This window comes from Corythoichthys intestinalis, chromosome 5, assembly GCF_030265065.1.
Source record: "Corythoichthys intestinalis isolate RoL2023-P3 chromosome 5, ASM3026506v1, whole genome shotgun sequence".
In the NCBI taxonomy this organism is placed as follows: Eukaryota; Metazoa; Chordata; class Actinopteri; order Syngnathiformes; family Syngnathidae; genus Corythoichthys; species Corythoichthys intestinalis.
Window position 1 is genome coordinate 34,822,030 of NC_080399.1, and position 21,630 is coordinate 34,843,659.

The following is a 21,630-nucleotide window of genomic DNA, read 5'->3' on the forward strand; positions in this document are numbered from 1 at the left end:
TGGATCATCCAAATGCTCTCTAGCGAACCGCAGATGGGCCTAGACGTGTGCTTTCTTCAGCAAGGGGACAAGTCTGGCAGTGCAGGATTTGAGTCCCTGGCGGCGCATTATGTTACTGATAGTAATCTTTGTTACTGTGGTCCCAGTTCCTTGTAGGTCATTCACTAGGTCCCCCCATGTGATTCTGGGATTTTTGCTCACCCTTCTTGTTATCATTTTGACTCCACGGGGTAAGGAAGGAGTTGAAAGTCCGTGTTGCCCAACGACAGCCCCAAAACATCACTCCTCTAGAGGAGATCTGCATGGAGGAATGGGCCAAAATACCAGCAACAGTGTGTGAAAAGCTTGTGAAGAGTTCAAGAAAACGTTTAGCCTCCGTTATTGCCAACAAAGGGTACATAACAAAGTATTGAGATAAGCTTTTGGTATTGCCCAAATACTTATTTTCCACCATGATTTGCAAATAAATTCTTTAAAAATCAAACAATGTGATTTTCTGTTTTTTTTTTTCTCCACATTCTGTCTCTCATGGTTGAGGTTTACCCATGTTAACAATTATGGGCCTCTCTAATATTTTCAAGTGGGAGAACTTGCACAATTAGTGGTTGACTAAATACTTATTTGCCCCACTGTATATTGCGGGGGACAGAAGGCATGTTGTGCTTCACAAGTTCTGAAATAAATGATTAAAAACCTGACGAAGCTGGCAACTTTCTTGCCGATGTTACTACAATTATCATTTTCACCTTAACTTATAAAGACTGGCAAACGGAGGTCGGAGGAGGACCGCTGAAATAGGAGACATCCTACGGCCATATTGTCGAGCCAATTCACAGACGCTCACATTTCCATCTTAATTTCAATGGTAAGCCTCACCTTTTTCCACCAGCTGCACTAACATTGTTGGAACCCATGTTGATTTCTCACAAGAAAATCTGCCGTGCGTCTGTCTTGCAGGAAAACAGTGAAACTGCGGCGCTTTCATAAATCGTCGTATTTGGAGCATGTCGTCGGATGTAAAAACAAATGGCGAGTCAAATTTTACGTCAGATGTCGAAAAAATCGTGTGTCGACGCAAACGTATGCCGAGGTACTACCGTATTAATAAGAACTACAGCAAATTTGAATGACTTTCATTGTCAGATACTATATAAAATAAGGCTTCAAAATCGTTGTGGGACAGTTTATTTTTTTGGCCCCTTATTTCCAAGTTAAGGTTTGTGCGGTCTGCGAGTCATTGCCCTGGGTTTTTGTTTTTTAAAACTACTTAAAGTAAAGGTGAGCATGGTTCAGTTTTTTTAAGTGTTTTTTCAAAACTGAAAGTCGTGTCTTTCTTGTAAACTGAGGGCAGCAGGTCAGCAATCTTCTTCACGTTCTGTAGAAGTGTTCATCTTCTCAGCTATCATTCATAAAAATTAAGATTAATAAATAAAATAAATAAATTAATAGATAAATTAAGATTGGATTGGTTGTACTTTTATTTTGAATACTTAAAAACTTTTTTGTCGAATACTTGTGTGACACTTTGAGAGCAGAAAGTTTTTGGAAGACATGGATCCTGACCATAAGTGGATTTTAAGGTGGGGCCAGGCCCCTCTAGTGGCCGAAAAGTGTCATTGCATGTAATTGACTTTCCTAAAGACTCTACCCACCGACGTCACAAAATCACGTGCTCACTGTATGGTATGCCCCCTTGTCTGTCATTTTGTGTCTGTATTATCAATGGTCTCAATTGATCGAGCAATTTATAATGCATTTCATGGAAGACCCGGTGCTTTCGGATGCCGTAAACTCACTTGATGCGTTGCATAAAAGGCGTTATGTGGAAAAGCTTCAGTTTATCCATTCGCCAGATCCATATTTGATGCCTAAATCGATGTTTTTCGACCCGCTGTCTCCGCCGTATTTGCCTGACATCTGCTAGCTACCCTGATATGTACAACTATCTTGTCCACACAAAATCAGCCTATTCTCACGAAAGTTTGAAAAACTTTAAGAGCTTGGAGGCTTATAAATACTTCGTTGCTGGTTGGGTGAAACAGGTCCTCGTCCACGAAAATTCGGCAGGAATCTATCTTGTGCTTGGAAAGGTGAGTTACGAAATTTTCAATTCAAAATCTTTTGTTATTGCTAACATCCACTGTCAAGTCTAATGTATTTCATGTCATTTGTCAATGGAGTTAGGGCTTTTAATGTTTATATGGTTTAGCGATAGCACTCTCACTACATACATACGTGTATGTTGTCGGCGATTAGCCTAGCAATGATCTTAATTGTGGTTGTCAGCCCAAAACCCTCTAAATATATATTAAATGCATCTTACCAGATATAAAATGACTAGTACATAATCTGTGGTAATCGTTTGGAGCCCCGTTTTCTCGTCGAATTGCAGCAGCCCATCTCGCTCTCTTCTCTCCGGGTCTCTCGGAATCCGGTAGAACTTCAAGTCTCTCCGTCTTCTCCGTCTATCTTCTCTGTTATTGCAACCGACCGCCACACAAGCCTTCACCATTTTGATTATTAATGTTAACGAGCAGAAAAACACGTCGTAAATAGGAGGAATGTATGTAGCCGTAACAGGTAAACATGATGTGTTGACGGACAATTGGGCGGCACCAGTCAGGAGGAAGGAGTTGTGACGTCACGTAGGTAGGGTCTATATACAGTAGATATACAGTGGGGAGAACAAGTATTTGATACACTGCCAATGGGAAAACCCATTGGCAGTGTATCAAATACTTGTTCTCCCCACTGTACATATACATATATAAAAGTTGTAAAGCAATAAAACTGCAACAAAAATGAATGAACAAAAAAACATCTTTATACTGGGTCAAAATTATTTTTCGAGCACCTTAGGCAGTCATTTGCTTTGGATATAATTTAAAAATAATATATATATATATATATATATATATATATATATATATATATATATATATATATATATATTAGAGAAAAAAATATTTTTTTAAATGATTTTTTTTTTTTTTTAATTGAAAATATATTTTTTTTATTTAAGCAACTTTTTGGGGGATCGAATGATTTAGACACAAATGTCCTAATCATAATGAGGCCCAAACACAAAAAGGATTGCTTCAATCAAAGAAAACTTTTTCGATAAAAAATTGAGTGTTTAAATGCAAATTTTTCTATCTCAAATATTTTTTCGCATTCATAAACGTTTTTCTATGATTGAAAATTTTCTTTTTTTGTTCGAAGTGATTTTTCTTTTTGAAAATCTATATAGATGCAACTTATTTTTTGATTGAATATTAAAGAGAAAAATGTCCTAGCCAAAATATGGCCCAAACACAAATCAACATTACTTCAATCAAAACGTTTCTTCAAAAAAAAAAAAACCGACTTGAATAAAAAAAAAAAAATAATAATTTAAATTAATCAAAGAAAAATAGCTTTCACTTGCATTTTTTTTTAGTTTTAAATTTATTTTTGCATTCAAACACATTTTTTTGATTGAAGCAACTTTTTTTTTGTTTGAAAATATATATTTTGATTTAAGCAACTTTTTTTTTTTAAACTGAAGCAACTTTTTTTTGATTGAATAATAAAGACTCAAATCCACCTCCATATGGCTCTGCCCAGGGGATACAATTTTTGACTGGGGTAACTACATTGGCACGACACCGGCGGGTGTACCAAATTCAATGGATGACGATCTTGGCGAAAAGTATTGCCTAGGCAGCCTGATTTAGAATTCCCCTCAAGAATGATGGGAAACAAAAAACGCTCTTTGTCAACTTATTATTTTAAATATTGTCGTAAGTTTTAATTTTATTGCTCACACTGCGTTTTGGGGTCATCAACATATTGTGCCCCCCTGCCCCAAAAGTCAAACTCCGCCTATGATCCTGACCTAAATAATTCTAAGATTAAAATGGTGCCGATATACAAGTGTGCACTAACTGACCAGTGTCCCACAATGTACAGTGTTTGTCCATTGCAGACACATTGTTGGCTCACCTAAATTGAACAGTGAATGGTGAAAGGAAGGAGAGTACGGCTGTTGTTACACACACTTAGCAACTCACTTAGGTCCTCCGCACTCTGTCGACGAGGCTTTAACCATTGGTAACGTTGACATGGCCACGGGCTCAATAGTCAGAGAGTTATTTTCCACGGCGCTCTGGACTAACTGTGACAGCTGTGGACACAAGCGCCTACATTAATTAGATCTCCGAAATTTTTAAAAAATGCAATTCATTGATGGCGGTGAGAAGATTCGGACCTCAGATCGTGTAAAAGAGAGGCAGGGTGCGATGTCTTCTCTGTGGATGCGACTCATGAGAGCGGATGAGCGATCTAGACTTGGATGCTCCTTCCACATGAGGAACTCAGCATACAAAACAGAGTCTATCTGTGGGGAGATGACAGTCCCTCACTTATCTTGTCAACAAAAACACACAATTAAGGGTGAAGAGAGGGTCTCAACGGCAACGGAACTAGAAGCTGAGCTACACGGAGGGGAGAAAGTTACCTGGCTGACTGGCCTGGTTACCTGTTAGGCTCTAGCCCTTTTCTGTGCTCCTGACAACATACTGAAAGACTGGCCAGAAATGAGGCAGAGATTCAGAGAGAGAAGAGCGGGAACAGCAAGCTACGAGGATAGAGAAGTTACAAGAAAGATAGAAAACAGAAGAATGAAGAGGGCAGAGAGGAACAAAACAGAAAATGACATAAAAACAGTCGCACAGTTAAGGTCCCTCTTTACCTCTTGGTCCTCTGTGGCGACGGACTTAAAAGGAGACAACAGAGTTTCTGGTTTGCCAGGTGGGGACGGGACACCGCCGCTAATGCTCTTGTTGCGACTGTGACCGCCGACCTGTCCGGTGACCGGGACCTGCAGCTGGGGATGCAGCTGGCGGTTGGGTGAGGCTGGCGTAGATGTCAACACCAGAGACTTGAGCACCGTCACTTCTGTTTGAAGGACGTCGATCTGGAAGTTGCCACAGAAACGCCGAGCAAAACAGGACCAAAGCAGCCCTCATTTCAGCAATAGTTGCTCTTATGATATAAGCAAGTTGAGTGAGGAGATGCCATTTTGACAATCACAGACCTTCCCTTGAGCCTCCTTAAGTTGTTTCTCTGCTCCTGCTTGTTTAACATTTGCTTCTCGCACCATTCTGTGGGCCTCCTATTGTGAATATGGCAATAATTCCCATTCATTTTTACATGCAGTTTCATAAATACTGGGGTGGGGGCGTTGTAATGGATTATTGGCATTCCCATTCATATCAATCAAGTGCGTTTTGAGTTTCGAAATTGGTCAATTCAACTCAAGGCACCACTGTACAATATATTAATTAGTTGCATTTATCTGAATTTATAGAAACCTGAGATGCTGACCTCAAATAGACTGGCGGTGAGCTCCTCTAGTTCTTGTTCCAGCTGATTCCTGACTTGAGAAAGACGCTCACACTCTTTATCTTTGAGTTTTAGTTCCTGAAAAAGATGAGGAGAATGCAGTTTTATTTCCCTTTTTTCACAGCACTGTTTGTTTTAAAGAAATTATAGCAGAGTACCTTCTTTGCAGCATCCAACTGTTCCCTGAGAATCTCCGAGCCTTTTTCGCGAATTTCTTTCTCTCGGATTTCCAACGAGGAGCTGCGCAGGCGGGAATGGACGCCATTGTCGATTTCCGATGTGGGCACAGCTTGGCCTCTCCCCGCCAATCTGGGCTCTGGCTCGGGATCCAGATCTACCAACCTATGTAAATAGATGGCAAAATCATCCATTATTCATTACTGTTATTTTCATTTTGCTAAAAATTAGACTTCCCATCATTACAGGCCTACATTTGTGTACCATTGATTCAAATATGCTACGTAATAACATTTACTTTTATTTTTTTATTTTTTTTTGCAAAAGAATGATCCAACTGTAACTAACAATACCACTTGAAGCCCCTGATTTCAATCTGCTGAATTCCGACACATTCACTATATTCAGGTATTTTTCTGCAATCATTTTACAGTATGCAAAAGCATTGTTGAAGCGGGCTAACTAAACCAAGCAGAAATCATAAAGTATGTAAAAGCAAAACGTGAAGAGTGCATTACTTTAGCCTCCACCCCAACTGTTCTATCCAAGACTCGTCAGCCCACATGACCTCTCACCAATGTGCCAAGTGAAATCCTAATGTTCTGGCGCAAATTGAAGCCATTGGTCTCACTGATAAGAAGTTTTCTTCTCATTGCGTGTGCACGAATTCTGCTGTTTTTTTTCTATGAAACATACACTTCTAAGTTCCGCCCATTTTCATCTAAAAGAACACCTACTGTATAAGCTTACTATAAAGAACATTCTGGCACAAATACTTAAGAATGTATTATTCTGACAAATTTATACTCCATAAATTTAAATTATACTTTACACACCATATATTGTCAGAACATTCCCCATTAAAGTTTATTTTGTCAGTTTTGACGACAAAATGTGTGTGTGTGGGGGTGTGGGTGGGTGGGGGGGGGGGGCGACAGACAGTTGGGATGGCCTCAATCTGAACACGTGATCGAAATCGGGCCTGATCTCGTCATTTACAGAGGATTGAAATCAGATGTGAAAGATCAGGTTGTTAAAATGTATTTATTTACAGCGGTACCTCGACATACGAGCGCTTTGACACACGATCTTTTCGACATCCAACATAAAATTTGACTCGCCTTTTTTTGACATCCGACGACATGTTCAATACGATTTATGATAGCACGGCAGTTTCTTTGTTTTCCTTCATGACAGACGCACGGCTGATTTTTTTCTGAGAAAAATTAACACAGGTTCCAAGAATCTTAGTGCAGGTGGTGAAAAAAGGGAAAAGGTGACACTTTCCATTGAAATGAAGATGTGACTGATAGAAAAATATGAACATGGTGTGCGCGTCCGTGAAATGCTCGACAAGACGGCCGTAGATTGTCTACGATCTGGACCATGGGTTCCCAAACTACGGCCCACGGGCCGGATACGGCCTGCCTCCACATTTGGTCCGGCCTTTTTTCTGTGAAGAACCCAGAGAGGGTTATTTGGTTATTATCTATTTAATTAATAGTGTTATTATTATTATTATTATTCATTCATTCATTTTCCATGCCGCTTATTCCTCACGAGGGTCGCGGAGGTACTGGAGCCTATCCCAGCTAACTTCGGGCAGTAGGCAGGGGACACCCTGAATTGGTTGCCAGCCAATCGCAGGGCACAAGGAGACACACAACCATTCACGCACACACTCACACCTATGGACAATTTAGAGTGTTCAATCAGCCTACCATGCATGTTTTTGGGATGTGGGAGGAAACCGGAGTTCCCGGAGGAAACCCACGCAGGCACGGGGAGAACATGCAAACTCCACACAGGAAGGCCGAAGCCCGGGATTGAACCCTTGATCTCAGAACTGTGAGTAAGACGTGCTAACCACTCAGCCACCGTGCCGCCTATTATTATTATATTAGTTTAGATTAGATTAGAATTTTATTTTATTTACTTTTGTTCCGTGAAGAATCCAGAAAGGGTTATTTGATTGTGGCTTTCTGAAAAACAAATTTTTACATTTAGGCACTCCTGCAATCATCACACGTTTTCTGTTACAAACTGACCCAGCCCCTCATCAGAGAAGGAAAAAGTTATGTGGCCCTCACAGGAAAAGGTTTGGGGACCCCTGATCTAGACGGTCCTCTTCCGACCTCCGTTTGCCAGTCTTTATAACTTAACGTGACAATTATTATTATTGTATCATAGCCACTGAAATCGCCAGCTTCGTCAGGTTTTTAATCTTTTTTTTTCAGAACTTGTGCAACACATTACGCCTACTGTCCACTGCAGCTGACGCCATCAGCCACGCGAAAAAACATCCTCCACACTAGAACCCAATTTGCTACATTATTACAGGTATTTTTTTATTAATACTATTATAGGTAGATGGCGAGATAGTGTAAAGCGCTTTGAGCGCCTTGAAAGGTGGAAAAGCGCTATATAAGTATAACACCATTTACCATTATATTATTATTCTGATTTTTATTTAAAATGTATTTGTTTCGCTGTGTGTGATTGCAATTTGCAATAGTACCGGCAGTATTTATTAAGGAATTAGTGTAGGTTTTCGGGCTGTGGAACAAATCATTGGAATTATAATGTATTCTTATAATAAAAATAGTAATACAGTCCCTAACAAAAGTCTTGTCGCTTATCCATTTTGTAGAAACAATTGCTAATAACCTGACTTTTAATTATTCAATTGGTTTTGGAAATGGCTCATATGAAAGCTAAGACCCTCCCAAATGATGTTGAATGTACAAAAATATATTTGTTTCACTGAAAAAAGATTTATCATTTAATGAAGACATAAAGGTCAAATTTTGGCAAGACAAAAATTTTGTCACCTACAAAAAGTAGTGTGAAAATTTAACAAAAAAGGTACTTCAAATACAAAAATATGTATGGGGGTGTGCAAGAGATCTGCAGGGTGGAAGGCAACATAAATAGTCTGAAATATCAACAAATCTTAGCTGCCGCTTACATTCCTAACCATAAAAAGGGACAAATTCTGCAGCAGGATGGTGCTCCATTGCATACTTCAATCTCTACCTCAAAGTTCCTCAAGGCAAAGAATATCAAAATCCTCCAGGACTGGCCTGCCCAGTCACCAGACATGAACATCATTGAGCATGTCTGGGGTAGGATGAAAGAGGAAGCATGGAAGATGAAACCCTAGATTGTAGATGAACTCTGGGAGGCGTGCAAGACTGCTTTCTTTGATGTTCCTGATGACTTCATCAATAAATTGTATGAATCCTTGCTGAAGCCGATGGAAGTCATACAAAATATTAAATTTGGATCTTACAGCACCACTACTCAGTTCACTTATGTTATATAACATATTTTTGTATTTGAAGTACATTTTTTTGTACAGTTTTCACAGTACTTTCTGTAAGCGACAAAGCATTTGTCTTGCCAAAATTTGACCTTTGTGTCTTCATTAAATGATAGATCTTTTTTCAGTGAAACAAATATATTTTTGTACAGTCAACAACATTTGGGAGGGTCTTAGCTTTCATATGAGCCATTTCTGAAACCAATTGAATAATTTAAAGTTAAGTTATTAGCAATTGTTTCTACAAAATGGATAAGCGACAAGACTTTTGTCAGGGACTGCACACTGTATTTCTAAAGCGCTTTTCAAGACAGGCAAAGACGCTTTACAAGCAAGATGGGAACACAATACTTCAACAGGAATACCAAAACAATCATAAAATAAGATTAAAAGCACTAAAAGAGTAAATAAAAGTTTAAGAGGTCAGGATAAAACCGAGATAAGGATCATGGTGGGTATGAAAGCGTAAACAGATGTGTTTTGAGTCTGGATTTGAAAAGTGAGAGGGTCGATATATTGCGAAGATCGAGGGGTAGGGAGTTCCAGAGATGGGGGGGAACTGTACTAAAAGCTATGGAACCGAAGGTGGCGAGACGGACATGGGGGATCGAAAGGTGGAGGATAGAGGAGGAGCGACGTGAACGGGGGCGGACCGATAATTAGCGGTGCAACGGTTTACGGTTCAAAGCCGAACCGTAAGGTTCGGCCTGTACGGTTCAATACGCCTTTATGAACCGCGCCTTTTCGGTTTTGCAATTAATCTATTCCGAACGCTTGTGGAATGAATTGATCGAGCTCTGTGGGCCTGTGTGTGACGTGAAGCACCGCTGTGGAGAAATTCCTGCCCCGCAAGTAAATGTCGGATCGCTGTCAAGCACCTGTGTAATAGAAGCCGAGTAACGCCCTCTCTCGCTTACGAGCGAAGTGAAAGTAAAACAAGAAAGAAAACAAATAGCAAGGATGTGCAGAGGTTTGGAGAGACCGATTTTTGAGAAAGCATCGGCTTCTTTCAAATCTGCGGTGTGGCAACATTTTGGTTTCCCCGTGGATTACAATGCGGAGGGAGAGAAAATATTGAAGAAAAAAAATTTGCAAGCATTGCTCAGCGCTTGTTCCCCATGCTAATGGCAACACTTTTATAACATGACTCCGGCACTTCAGCCGGCATCACCCACAGATATCACTTTTTCAGTGTAGGACAACCACGAAGATGACACCAGTGAAAACACACGGCGGGCTTCGTTAATTTATTTGCAACGCTTGACCCGCGTTACATTGTTCCCTCGCAGACATATTTCTCCAACAACGTAATCCCCGACATTTATGAAATGGCACGCAAAGCCATCGAAGACGATTTCGCTAAAGCACATAGTTTCGCCCTGACCACTGATAGTTGGAAGTTGGACGTCTCGTGCTACAGAGTGCTACTACCTAACTGTGACGGTCCACTATAATTCATACCTGTCAAATTGTACGGTCTCGTCGTAATTTCAAAATCTGCACGTTTGTTGTGCATTACGTTTTTTTTTTTCACCCGTTCGGATTTGGTCACCGTTTCTGCAACGAGACAATGCGTTGGTTGAATGACGCGAGAAAAGTCAGAGACTCGGAGAGGGAAGAGTGTTTGTTGAGACGCTGTAGCAAACGCGATGCTAGGCTAGGTGGCTCCAATATTACCTGACTTAGCCGACAACATACAATCTATGCCTAGATATCTCATGCATATAGAACTACATGCGAAATGAGAGACTCGGTAGCATTAGTAAACAGCCGCCATTTTAGAGCAGTAAACTTCTCAGAAAGGCTCTGTTGTAGTAAACCTTACGAGCGAACCTAAGCAACCTTTTATCTAAAATACTCCTAAATCAGCAAAATCTTGACTTGAGTCTATCTTTTACGGATGAAACCGTTTTCAAATTTTCACATGTCGAAAGTAGACAGAAGGGAATTAATGCAAAAACGGGAACAATTTTATCAACTTTAACGGTTGATTCACAACATTAAATGACCTCCAAACATAGCAAAGGTTACTATGTTTTTGGGTTTGTTTGGTTTTTTTTTTAATGAAAAAAAAAAAAAAAACATGAAAGGTATCACCAGTTACTTTGCCAAGTAACTTTTTTACTACTGTGTGTGTACTTCAGTAGTCAGTCACTAACTACACTAGCCAAAGAGCTAAGAGGCATTTTAACAGTCGAAAATTTTTACATTTTAAGTACTTCATTTTTTTAAAAGCAAAATAAAGGCAGTTTAAAAAAAAAAAAAAAAAAAAAAAAAAGCAAAACGCAAACCGAACCGAAACCGTGATCCCAAAACCGAGGTTCAAACCGAACCGTGGGCTAACTGAACCGAAACCGTGATCCCAAAACAGAGGTTCAAACCGAACCGTGGGCTAACTGAACCGTTGCACCCCTACCGATAGATAATACAGAGGAGATTGCGTAAGTAGGGAGGGGTGAGGCCAAGGAGTGCTTTAAAGGTAATTTACAAGGATCTTGTAATTGATTCTGAGTTTCACTGGGAGCCAGTGAAGTTATAATGGGAACTTATGGGAAAATCCTGCTCGACATACGACCATTTCGACTAACAAAGTCTTGGAACAAATTAACTTCGTTTGTAGAGGTACCACTTCATTAACACACTGACTGCCATTGACGGCGATAGATCGTTCGATCGCTGCCAGCCCTCGGGGTTAAGGCTTCAATGTTGAATTGGATTTGGCTGCTTTAAATGAGAATGGCAGTGAAAGAGTTACGGGTTACAAGCAACAAAATAATCCATACGTATAAGGGTATTGCAATATATAAACAGTGGAAACATCTTAAAAATCAACAAAAACTAATGAAATATGGTGTAGGTCTGGCTTTAGCTTCAATTCTCCGAGTTATTGATTCATACAACCTGTGAATTGTTTCCGAAGGAATTTTAAACCATTCTTCAGTTAGAATACCCTTTACCTCTTTCAGAGACGATGGAGGTGGAAATCAATGTCTTAACTGAATCTCTATAACTGACCATAAATGCTCAATAATGTTAAGGTCTGGGGATTGTGCCGGCCATACGAGATGCTTAACTTCATTAGAATGTTCCTCATGCCATTCTTTAACAATTATGTTCAATGATTATAATGCCAAAATGTTAGGTGTTTCCATTATTTTGTTCAACCCCTATATACATTTTATACTACAGTATATACAATATATATATATATTTACATTGTTGAAACAAACTTAGACAAACAAGGAAAAATTGTTCAGCGACAGCCAAAAAATAAAAAAACGCGGCAAAATACCATAAAATTCGTTATCGGAAGATCCCCCAAATTAAGTGACTCTGACTCACATGCAAATTTTGACATGATCGGGACACCCCCAGTACAAAGACAATTTTCATTGCATAAGGAAACTACGAAAGAAAACCAACTACTTGCTGTGAAATTGCTTGATTAGGTAGGCAGAGAGCTGTTTTAAAAAAAATAAATGTCACTGACAATGAAGTTCAGTTAACCATTACACACAAAATTATGTGAACGATTAAAAAATAATGAATTTTGCAGCCTTACTGTATTATATATGCATTATATTGCTCTTACCTTAAAAAATTAAGCATGTTTTTATGTAGTTAAAATGCCTGTAAGTTCAACTTGTTGTGAGGATATCTTGCATGTGATAAACAATACCAAGGGCGTAGGTTTGCATAGGGACAGTAGAGATAACACTACCAACATTTCAGGATGCTCAAATTGTCCCCACTAAATTTAAAGCAACCTTATTTGCATTATAAAATGACTTCAGTTAAATAGGGAATTTAAATTGTCTGTTGTAAGGATAGAATTGACTCTACCATTATTAAGTGAATTACAGTATTTTCAATGTGTTCAGACTTAGGGGCCGTTTACATGGTGACTCTCCGAGAATACGAAATATGTCCAATTTGCATTTGCATTTGCGTCTCCATTTGAACAATGTCGCAATTCCGCAAGAAAACGATGTAGTATTCATGCCAGGCCCTAGGGGGCAGTGCCGATTTACTGGGCGACAGAGAATGATGCAATTTGACCCCACCAAGCTCCCTCAGCCTGGAAAAAAAATATGCCCGCCCACTCAAAGCAATGTCATTTTTCTTTTGTTCAAAAACGCACAAAAATTGAAACGTTCAACATATTCAATTTAAAAATATTATTAAAACAGTAAATTAAAGCCGACATTCCGCCATATTTGCTTTTTTTTTTATGTTTATTAGCACCGCTGCGCACGCCCAATGTGACGTGTACTAGTGCTGACGTTAACGACGCGGTCTCGCGCCGTAGGAGCCTTTGATATGCATGCCGAGGAAGCCCCCTTCAACCCCCCGCAATCGGATTCTTCCACTTTGGAAGCAGGATTCAGAATTTTTCGTCTTTGCCTTCCGTCTTCGCCGACACCATATGCACGCGAGGCGAATCCGCAACTCAGTCATTGCGTCTTTGTGTCGCAGTCGCCATGTAAACTGCCCCTTATATTGACCCTTTTCACTTGCTAAATGTGTCAGTCCATTTTTCCCCTCTCAAACGCACGTGTAATTGGCTGATGACTTGAACCCCCACCCCCCTCTCACACACACACATACACGCATTCACAACCCAACAGAAATACAGCATGCCGCCTCCTTCGGAGATGAGGGATATTAGAAGTTTTTATCCGCCAGCAGCAGCCACTGTAAGTAATGTAAAAAGAGACGTCAATGTTGTGGAGGTGGGGAACACCCCACTAATTTCGCTACTGAAAGTCTGCGTTGCATCAGCGTTAGCATAAGGTCAATCTGTGCGAATTTCTCAAACTCAACGAGGAAGCTGCTTAGAAAGAAATATCCTCCTGTATGTTTTCTACTGTTAACGTTTATTAAATTGTAAGAAATGTAATGAACCAATAGTTGTTCTGAGTTCATTTTGTCTACACTTATAGATTAGTTGATTTTTTTTTCTTTTATCCCAGACAACTGTTTTACGTTGTTTTATTTCCCTGACATGTTTCGGCGACTACTTGATGAAGGCTGAAAACAATTATCTGGGATAAAATTAAAAAAATCAACTAAAGTAAGGAACCAAGGTTTATCCCATTCTCCCCTTTTTTCATTTAATTTTTTTTTTTTTTAATGTTGTTTAAAGCAGCCCAATAGGGCTGGGCGATATGGCCTTAAACATGTATCACGATAAATTGAGCAGATTTATCTCGATAACGATAAATGACGATAAATTCGCCCAAGCGGACTGTTATATAATTTGAAAATCTGAATCAATGCATGAAATACAGATTAACTATTTCTTGTTGATTTATTTACCAGCATTCAATTTGATATACTGTATTTAACAATTGTACATGCAGTCTAAACATTAAATTTATAAAAATTAGGGCTGTCAAAATTATCGCGTTAACTGGCGTTAATTAATTTTTTAAATTAATCACGTTAAAATATTTAAATGTCACTAGAGTGAAAGGCCCACTTGTTAATTGTGTTTTGCGGAGTTTTGCTGCCCTCTGCTGGCGTTTGGGTGCGACTGATTTTATAGTGTAAGTAATTATTGCCATCAACAATGGCGGGCTACTAGTTTATTTTTTGATTGAAAATTTAACAAATTTTATTAAAACGAAAACATTAAGAGGGGTTTTAATATAAAATTTCTATAACTGATTTAGAACTGATTTATTGTTATAATAAACAAATACAGTCCTTATGTACCGCATGTTGAAAATATATATCCATCTTGCGTCTTATCTTTCCATTCCAACAATAATTTAGAGAAAAATATGGCATATTATATAGATGGTTTGAATTGCGATTAATTGCGATTAATTAATTTTTAAGCTGTAATTAACTCGATTAAAAATTTTAATCGTTTGACAGCCCTAATAAAAATGTATTGTAAGCAATAAGAATTCAAGTATGAACATTTATAACAGTGTGTATGACTTGAACAATGTACATTGTCAAAATCAATATGCCTGTGCAAACATGTAATTGTAACACAAATGACTTGCAGCCTGAACAGTACACTTCAAAAAGACAACTTATTGTTAATGGCTGCTGTGATATAATTATTAAATACAAGTGTTTACTTTATGGTTTAAGGGTCCCCCCCCGGGTCCCCCCCCCCCCCCCCCCCCAGTGCATTTTTTCATAAATGCATGCACAATAAAAATAGCTGGGGCCATTTCTCGGTCATTATAAGTTTCGCCGTTGGATTGTACTTTATGCAGAATTCTTTACCATCACAAAAGCTATCAGAGGAATCACACACACAGACAGATACAAAATAACGCCACATAGTAATTGCTAGATGCAGTCCGTGCCCAATCCACTCATTAAGTTCAGCCGTTTCGACAAGGTTAGAGCCTCTATCCGACTCCATAACGTTCATTTGTAGCGTTAGCCGCTAGCTAGCGTTAGCCTGGCTACCAGTAGAAAGCACTGAAAGCACCATCTCCGGAAATCGTGAGAACAAAGGAGGACAGCGGGTGAAAGCCCGTCTGGATGCCACCAAGAGTCTACTAAATGTCGGTTGAAAGTTTGGTGAACCTCCCTTAAGCCACACTCCATCACGTTTTGCTTGTAGCGTTAGCTGCTAGCGTTAGCTTACCGGGCTTTTGTTTGATTGGCTTCCTGATGATCACGTGACTCCCTACGTAAGCACATTCACTGCTTTCTTAAAGGGGAATGAACATAGACGAACAACACAGACTCAAAGCGGGATGAAAAGACTATTTTCTTGTTTTATTAATTTACCGAATTTACAGACATGGTCAAAATTACGTCGGTCATCGTTAAGAATTTCGGTGACGGTAAATTTTCGGTTTACCGCCCTGCTCTAAGCCCAAAGGAGCTTTCATTTTTTGTTGAGCTTGTGGACAAAAACAGTAGTGTTTTACCTGAAAGAAGGGTCAATTTTTATTTATTTATTTTTGTTTTATTTGGTTATTCCCATATTTAATTTGTTTAGACAGAGCATTTTGAGTACTATTAAGACAAATTTTTATTTATATTTTGTAAAGATGCACGATAATATCGGTCACCGATAATTATCGGCCGATAATGGCAATTATGACGTCACACAGATAATCCAGATAAAATGAAATTCAACCGATAATGCAATCTGATAATTATACACTTGATTTAGCCTCCAAATGTGCGCAATCAACAGTTTTGTCCAATTCTGCTAGTTTTAAGGAGGTGTTTTTGCAGTGTAGTAATGTGATGTATGTTAGGAATGGCTTACTTTTCAAGGCATTTTACTGCAACTTGGGTGTTTACTCTCTAAGTAATTGTTGCCAAAAGCTTACCATTACACAACGTCATTGCCCTTATTTAGTTGTTGGAATTTACTACTTGTTCATATTTGATGTGGAAAAAAATAGCACTAAATTACATTTTTGCACAGTAACATTTGATCTTTGTATACTTAAAAATTTTACACACATATTTGAATAGAATCATCGGAGTGACATTATCGGTTATCGGGTGGAAGGGGCAGGAAATTATCGGTTATCGATATCGGTTGAAAAATGTATTATCGTGCATCACTAATATTTTGCATTCCTTGATAGTTAAGAGATGATTAACAAGTATGTATTTCTTGTGTATGTTATATATTTATGTTCAAATATTCCAAATTAAATTTGCTAATAAAATCCAGACATTTACTCTGGAAGTTTTCAAAATGTGTCTTTAGTAGTTTTGGAAAACAAAGATTTGAATCGAACGGTGTATTACCTGAACCAATACATATGCACTGCAAAAACCCACCTCCTTAAAACTGGAGGGAAAAAAAAAACTTGTTCTCAGTGCAAATCTACTAGAAATTAGTGAAATTATCTGCCAGTGCTTCAAGTCAGACATCATTATGTTATGAAGTCTATGCTTCAAGTACATTTTACTCACCTAGATTTTTTAAAATAAGAAAAATAGCAATGAAAATAAGCATAACAGACTTATTTTAAACAAAAAGGTTTGTGTATTTAATCTTAAAAAACTTGTTTGTCAGAAATGTTTTTAATTCAAAAATACAGTAGATATTCTTCAAAACATTATTTGAAAGCATTTTTTTTTTTGCTTTAGGTGAAAAATGACCAACTTTTAGATGTACTGTATGGGCTTAACAAGAACAAATAGTAAGATTTACTTAAAGTCAGTGGAAGAATCTGACACACTAATCTGTTAACAAGTTTTCAACACTCAAAACAACAGGGAGAAAATTAGATTTAAGAAAAAATATCAGATTAACCCTTAGATGCATAAGTGGGTCAAAAATGACCCGGTGAGGTTGTTTTCTTCAAATATCTTCGGAATGGTAAATTGTTATTAATTCATATTCCAGGTATTCCTCAAAAAACATGTTTTTGATATAATGCCATTCAAATTTTCGATTAATTTTGTATACATTTGAAGAAATTCTAATTTTTGTATTACTACCCTAAGCTTCCACCAGTGGGTCAAAAATGACCCACATGCATTTTCTATGGAATCCAATGGGAATCTTTCATTCTTATCAACTTTGGCTGTCAGGAATAAATTTACCATGGACCACACAGACTAGGTATGTAAAAAGTGACATCCCTTAAGAAGATTATTTTACACAGCAAGAGCTGATACGTGTACTGTAAGTATTATGTCCATATAGAATTTTGTGTGTGTGTCTTTCATGACTCTTTTTATTATTATTTATCAACAAATTAATCTACTTCATAACTAGCTAGCTAACTCACGCCAGGTTCATACTGCAGGTCCTAATGCACATTTCCGATTTTTTGTCATATGTTTTTTTGGCGTACCCGTTCAGACTGCCTTTGTTCATTGAGCCTGTTCAACTATCACACATGCGCTCTAATTCGCAGTCCGAGATGCGCTGAGCAAACTGGCCCGCATGCGCAGGAGCATTGGAGCAAAGAAAAAAAACGAGCATTGTCAGGCTTATCTTCAACCCATTTTATTTTTTATATGACTGTTGTCAAGCCCGCTCCTTCCTTAAAAGCCGCCTTCAAGCTAGGCGCTAACGCTAATGCACAGCTGCACCGCTACCGTAGCACCCGGTCTCCCTCGCTCTTTGCTAATGTTAATTGCTGCATGAATTCCAATTTGGGGGACTTGACAGTTCGGACCGCAGCCACATTCTTGAAAAATGTGGCCCGGATGGGATTTTAACCACATACGAAAGTGACCTTGATCGAATTTGAAATGGACTCATGAGATTCCACTTATGTGTCCTCTGAAGAAGAAAGTGTCCAAATCATGGCCAACAGAATTAGTTGGTAGGACTATTACTAGAGAGTTACCTCCCACCCAGGGCAGAACACAGAACGTCAATATTCTCCGAAATCGGTCAGTGCCTCCATAAGGGCTTAGCACCGCTGTCTCACCAAAAAGATGCATTGGAGCTCTTCATCATTGATGATAGAATACAAGGAAGGATAAAGTCTATTGCTGTTTTTTTTTTTCCCAAAAGATGTTAATTAAATCATAAAGATATTTCAACCATGAAATAATTCTCGTGTGGCCCTAGATATAATACTAATTAGTAGAGATGTCCCGATCGATCGGGATGATCGGCATCCTATCACATCATTTTCAAAGTATCGGAATTGGCAAAAAAATATCGGACATGCCTTTTTTTGATATGTATATTTTTTAAATAAATCGTTTTCTAGTTGTATTTAACGTTACAGACATAATATGTTACACTCATCCAGAGTCTTTAGTTTTGGCTTAAGGTAGGGTTATCAAATTTATCCCGATAATGGCGGTAATTAATTTTTTTAAATTGTATCACGTTAAAATATTTAACGCAATTAATGCATGCGCTGCACGACCCACTCACGCATTGTCGCACTCAATCTGTAATTGTGCCGTTTAACCTATATAGAGAGCTTAAAGGCAGCATAAAAAGAGTAGAGTGAATTTTGGAAGCCTTTGGAGCCTTTTTTTAATTGGCTAAAGCCTTACAATCCCTCTCCCTACGATTAGAGCTATCGTGGGAAGCAATGTGGGGAAGCAAGGTAGTAATTGATCTTTTTCGTAACACCCTATGTTATTTCCCAACACAGAGAAGATATATCAATTGGTAGCACTACGCACAGTCATGGTTCCACTTCCCATCATGCATTTGGGCATGGCTACAGTATCATTTACTGAAAGCTCAACAAATACACTAGATGGCAATATTTATTCACAATATACAAAGTCACATTTGTCCTTTAAGAATTACAAGTCTTTCTATCCGTGGAACCCTCTCACAGAAAGAATGTTAATAATGTAAATGCCATCTTGAGGATTTATTGTCATAATAAACAAATACAGTACTTATGTACTGTATGTTGAATGTATATATTCGTCTGAGTTTTATTCATTTTTTCCTTAATGCATTGCCAAAATGTATATGATCGGGAAAAATGATCGGGAATGATTGGAATTGAATCGGGAGGGGAAAAAAGCAACCGGATCGGGAAATATCAGGATCGGCAGATACTCAAACTAAAACGATCGGGATCGGATCGGGAGCAAAAAACACATGATCGGAACAACCCTATTAATTAATATACAAGTGATTATTCTTCACCAAAATGGCATAAAAACACATTCTAATATGGGTCATTTTTGACCCACTTATGGAAGAGTGTAGGGTCCAGTAACTTGTGCATCTAAGAGTTAAGATGTTATAAATTTGCAGTGTGAAAGTTAGTATAAGTCAATACATATTTATTTTTGCATCAATCATTTAGTGAGAAATGTAGCCCTGACCCCCGTTCACCCAATCTGTTTGGGTTTATTAATGTCCCGTCCGTCTCCAGCAAAAAGTGCAGATTATGCTGTTATATCGTCCCTACCGATATTGAGACTAAACCTACGCCCTTGAACAATACCTTATTGTTTACCTGCTAAGCAATAATAACACTCAACTTGACAGACGTAAAAAAGTGAAGTTATTGCGATATGAAATCACGAGACTTGGAACAACATCTGGTAGTAATAATCATTACAGTGTACATGGCATTTTCTCTCTCTGAACCCGAGCAAACGATGGTGACCGGAATTGTTTCAGTCAACAAATACAATTTGAATATTCCCAAAACGACGACGTCAGCACTCGAGCCATTTTAGCGTCAAACTTGAAGCGACTAAAGCGAGTTACAATTTTGTGTTCATATCCTTCCTCCGCTCAATGAAATAAATGACACTTTTACCCTGTCAGCATCCACAAAAGAAGAATCGGTCGGTCAGTCAGTCAGTCCGTCCTCCAGCTGCCCTTACTGTTAAAAGGTGCAATTTTGAAGAGCTTTTAGAGTTGTCTCGACTCCGTTTCAAATCAGTGCCGCACACACAAGGCAAAGGAATGCGGACGCTGACGTCATCAAGCACAGGCGCTGCAGGCGGCTCGCAAACAATTGCGACCGCGTGTATTTTTTCCCACTTCTTTCGGGCCAAACTTTCACCATTTCCCCGCTCAGGTTTATTTGGGGATATAAGCAAGACATTGGACACTATCAGTGGGTCAGTTGCCAGCTGTCTCGCTTGCAAGTCACGTGACAACGCACCCACGACAGCGCTGGTATGTATCCACGTGACAGAAACGTCACACCTACCTATGGGTAGCTGAAGTTGAAACTGTTGGAACTGAAATTGTTCTCACTTCTTTCTTCAATAACTTTGCTAATCCTGTGATACTGAAACTTGAACTTCCTAGAAGTCATAGACTTCATAATATACTGACGAGACACGGGGCGTGGGGCCGATTAATAGGGGGCCTGCAATGTTGGTGTGGCCATCAAAGCTGACCGAGTTGACCAGACTAAGAGCTTTTTCCGTGAAAATTTCTTTTTCAGTCCTTTCCCGGGTCGACCCGGCCGGAGCCGCGTCTCCTCGTACCGGGTACCGGGGAGGTGCTCCCTGGTGTCATGCCGCGCACCCCTCCCGGCCCGGGGATGGGGTGGGGGGTCGTGCCTCCATCCCCTTGGTCAGAGGCGTAGCAAGGGGCCCCAGGCAACAAGCAACATGGGGCCTTTCGAGTGTGTGCAAGTAAGGGGAACAGTTCGACTTGGAGCAATAGCATATTTAATAAAAGTATAATAAGCGCATAGAGCGCTTTTTAGGACACTCAAAGTGCCCGGCTTCTACTACATAAGGACATAAAACTACAGTAACATAGTACACTCACCGCTGTCTTGTTTCCTTTTCTCCTCTTCTGCTTTTTTTTTTTTCTTTCTTTTGTCGCTTCCAGAAGGATAACTTCTCCAAATTGCCGCTAACTCTCGGTCTGAGCAAGTGAATGGGCCCTTTCAGGGAACTCAGACACAAGGCTTTCACTGCAGTAAAGCTGTGTGTGCTAAATCTGTTGGCCCTCTTGGGGGCCCTTGCTGGGTTAGGCAATTGCCTGGTTTGCCTAATGGGACGCGACGCCTCTGCCCTTGGTCTGTCTGGTCTTGGTCTTGCCCTGTCCGTCTCTCCGTGACCGCGTCGGCTGTCGCTGCCCTTCTGTCAGCGGGGTCGTCAGCGGGGTCTTCTGGGGCCCATTGGGCCTGGGATGGGGCTCGTTGTCCCCTGCCGGTGTAGTGGATACCCCCTGGTCTCCGGCACGCTGTGTGGCGCCTGTCCGGGGTGCGGGGTGGGTGCTCGGGCAGCTGGGTTCGGGGTGGGCGGATGCGGGTGCGCTGGGGGTGGTCTGGGGCAGGGGTTGATTGGGGCCCTGGTGCATCCCCCGCCCCGGGGCCGGTGGGTTGGCA

General features: G+C 39.6%; 1 protein-coding gene across 3 annotated transcripts in view; it reads right to left on the reverse strand.

Annotated features, from left to right (window-relative positions):
- Positions 1-21,630, reverse strand: part of rab3il1 (RAB3A interacting protein (rabin3)-like 1) — a 38,546-nt gene that overhangs the window by 3,412 nt on the left and 13,504 nt on the right. For 2 of the 3 annotated variants that reach the window (XM_057836641.1, XM_057836642.1), the window contains exons 3-8: positions 5,544-5,727; positions 5,368-5,463; positions 5,078-5,155; positions 4,733-4,957; positions 4,250-4,378; positions 4,053-4,165 (exon numbers count right to left, since the gene is read on the reverse strand). In XM_057836641.1, the coding sequence (XP_057692624.1) occupies positions 4,053-4,165; positions 4,250-4,378; positions 4,733-4,957; positions 5,078-5,155; positions 5,368-5,463; positions 5,544-5,727 (825 nt within the window). Of the gene's footprint in view, positions 1-4,052; positions 4,166-4,249; positions 4,379-4,732; positions 4,958-5,077; positions 5,156-5,367; positions 5,464-5,543; positions 5,728-20,094; positions 20,401-21,630 lie in introns of those variants that run through there. The other variant, XM_057836643.1, reaches the window with a different exon arrangement.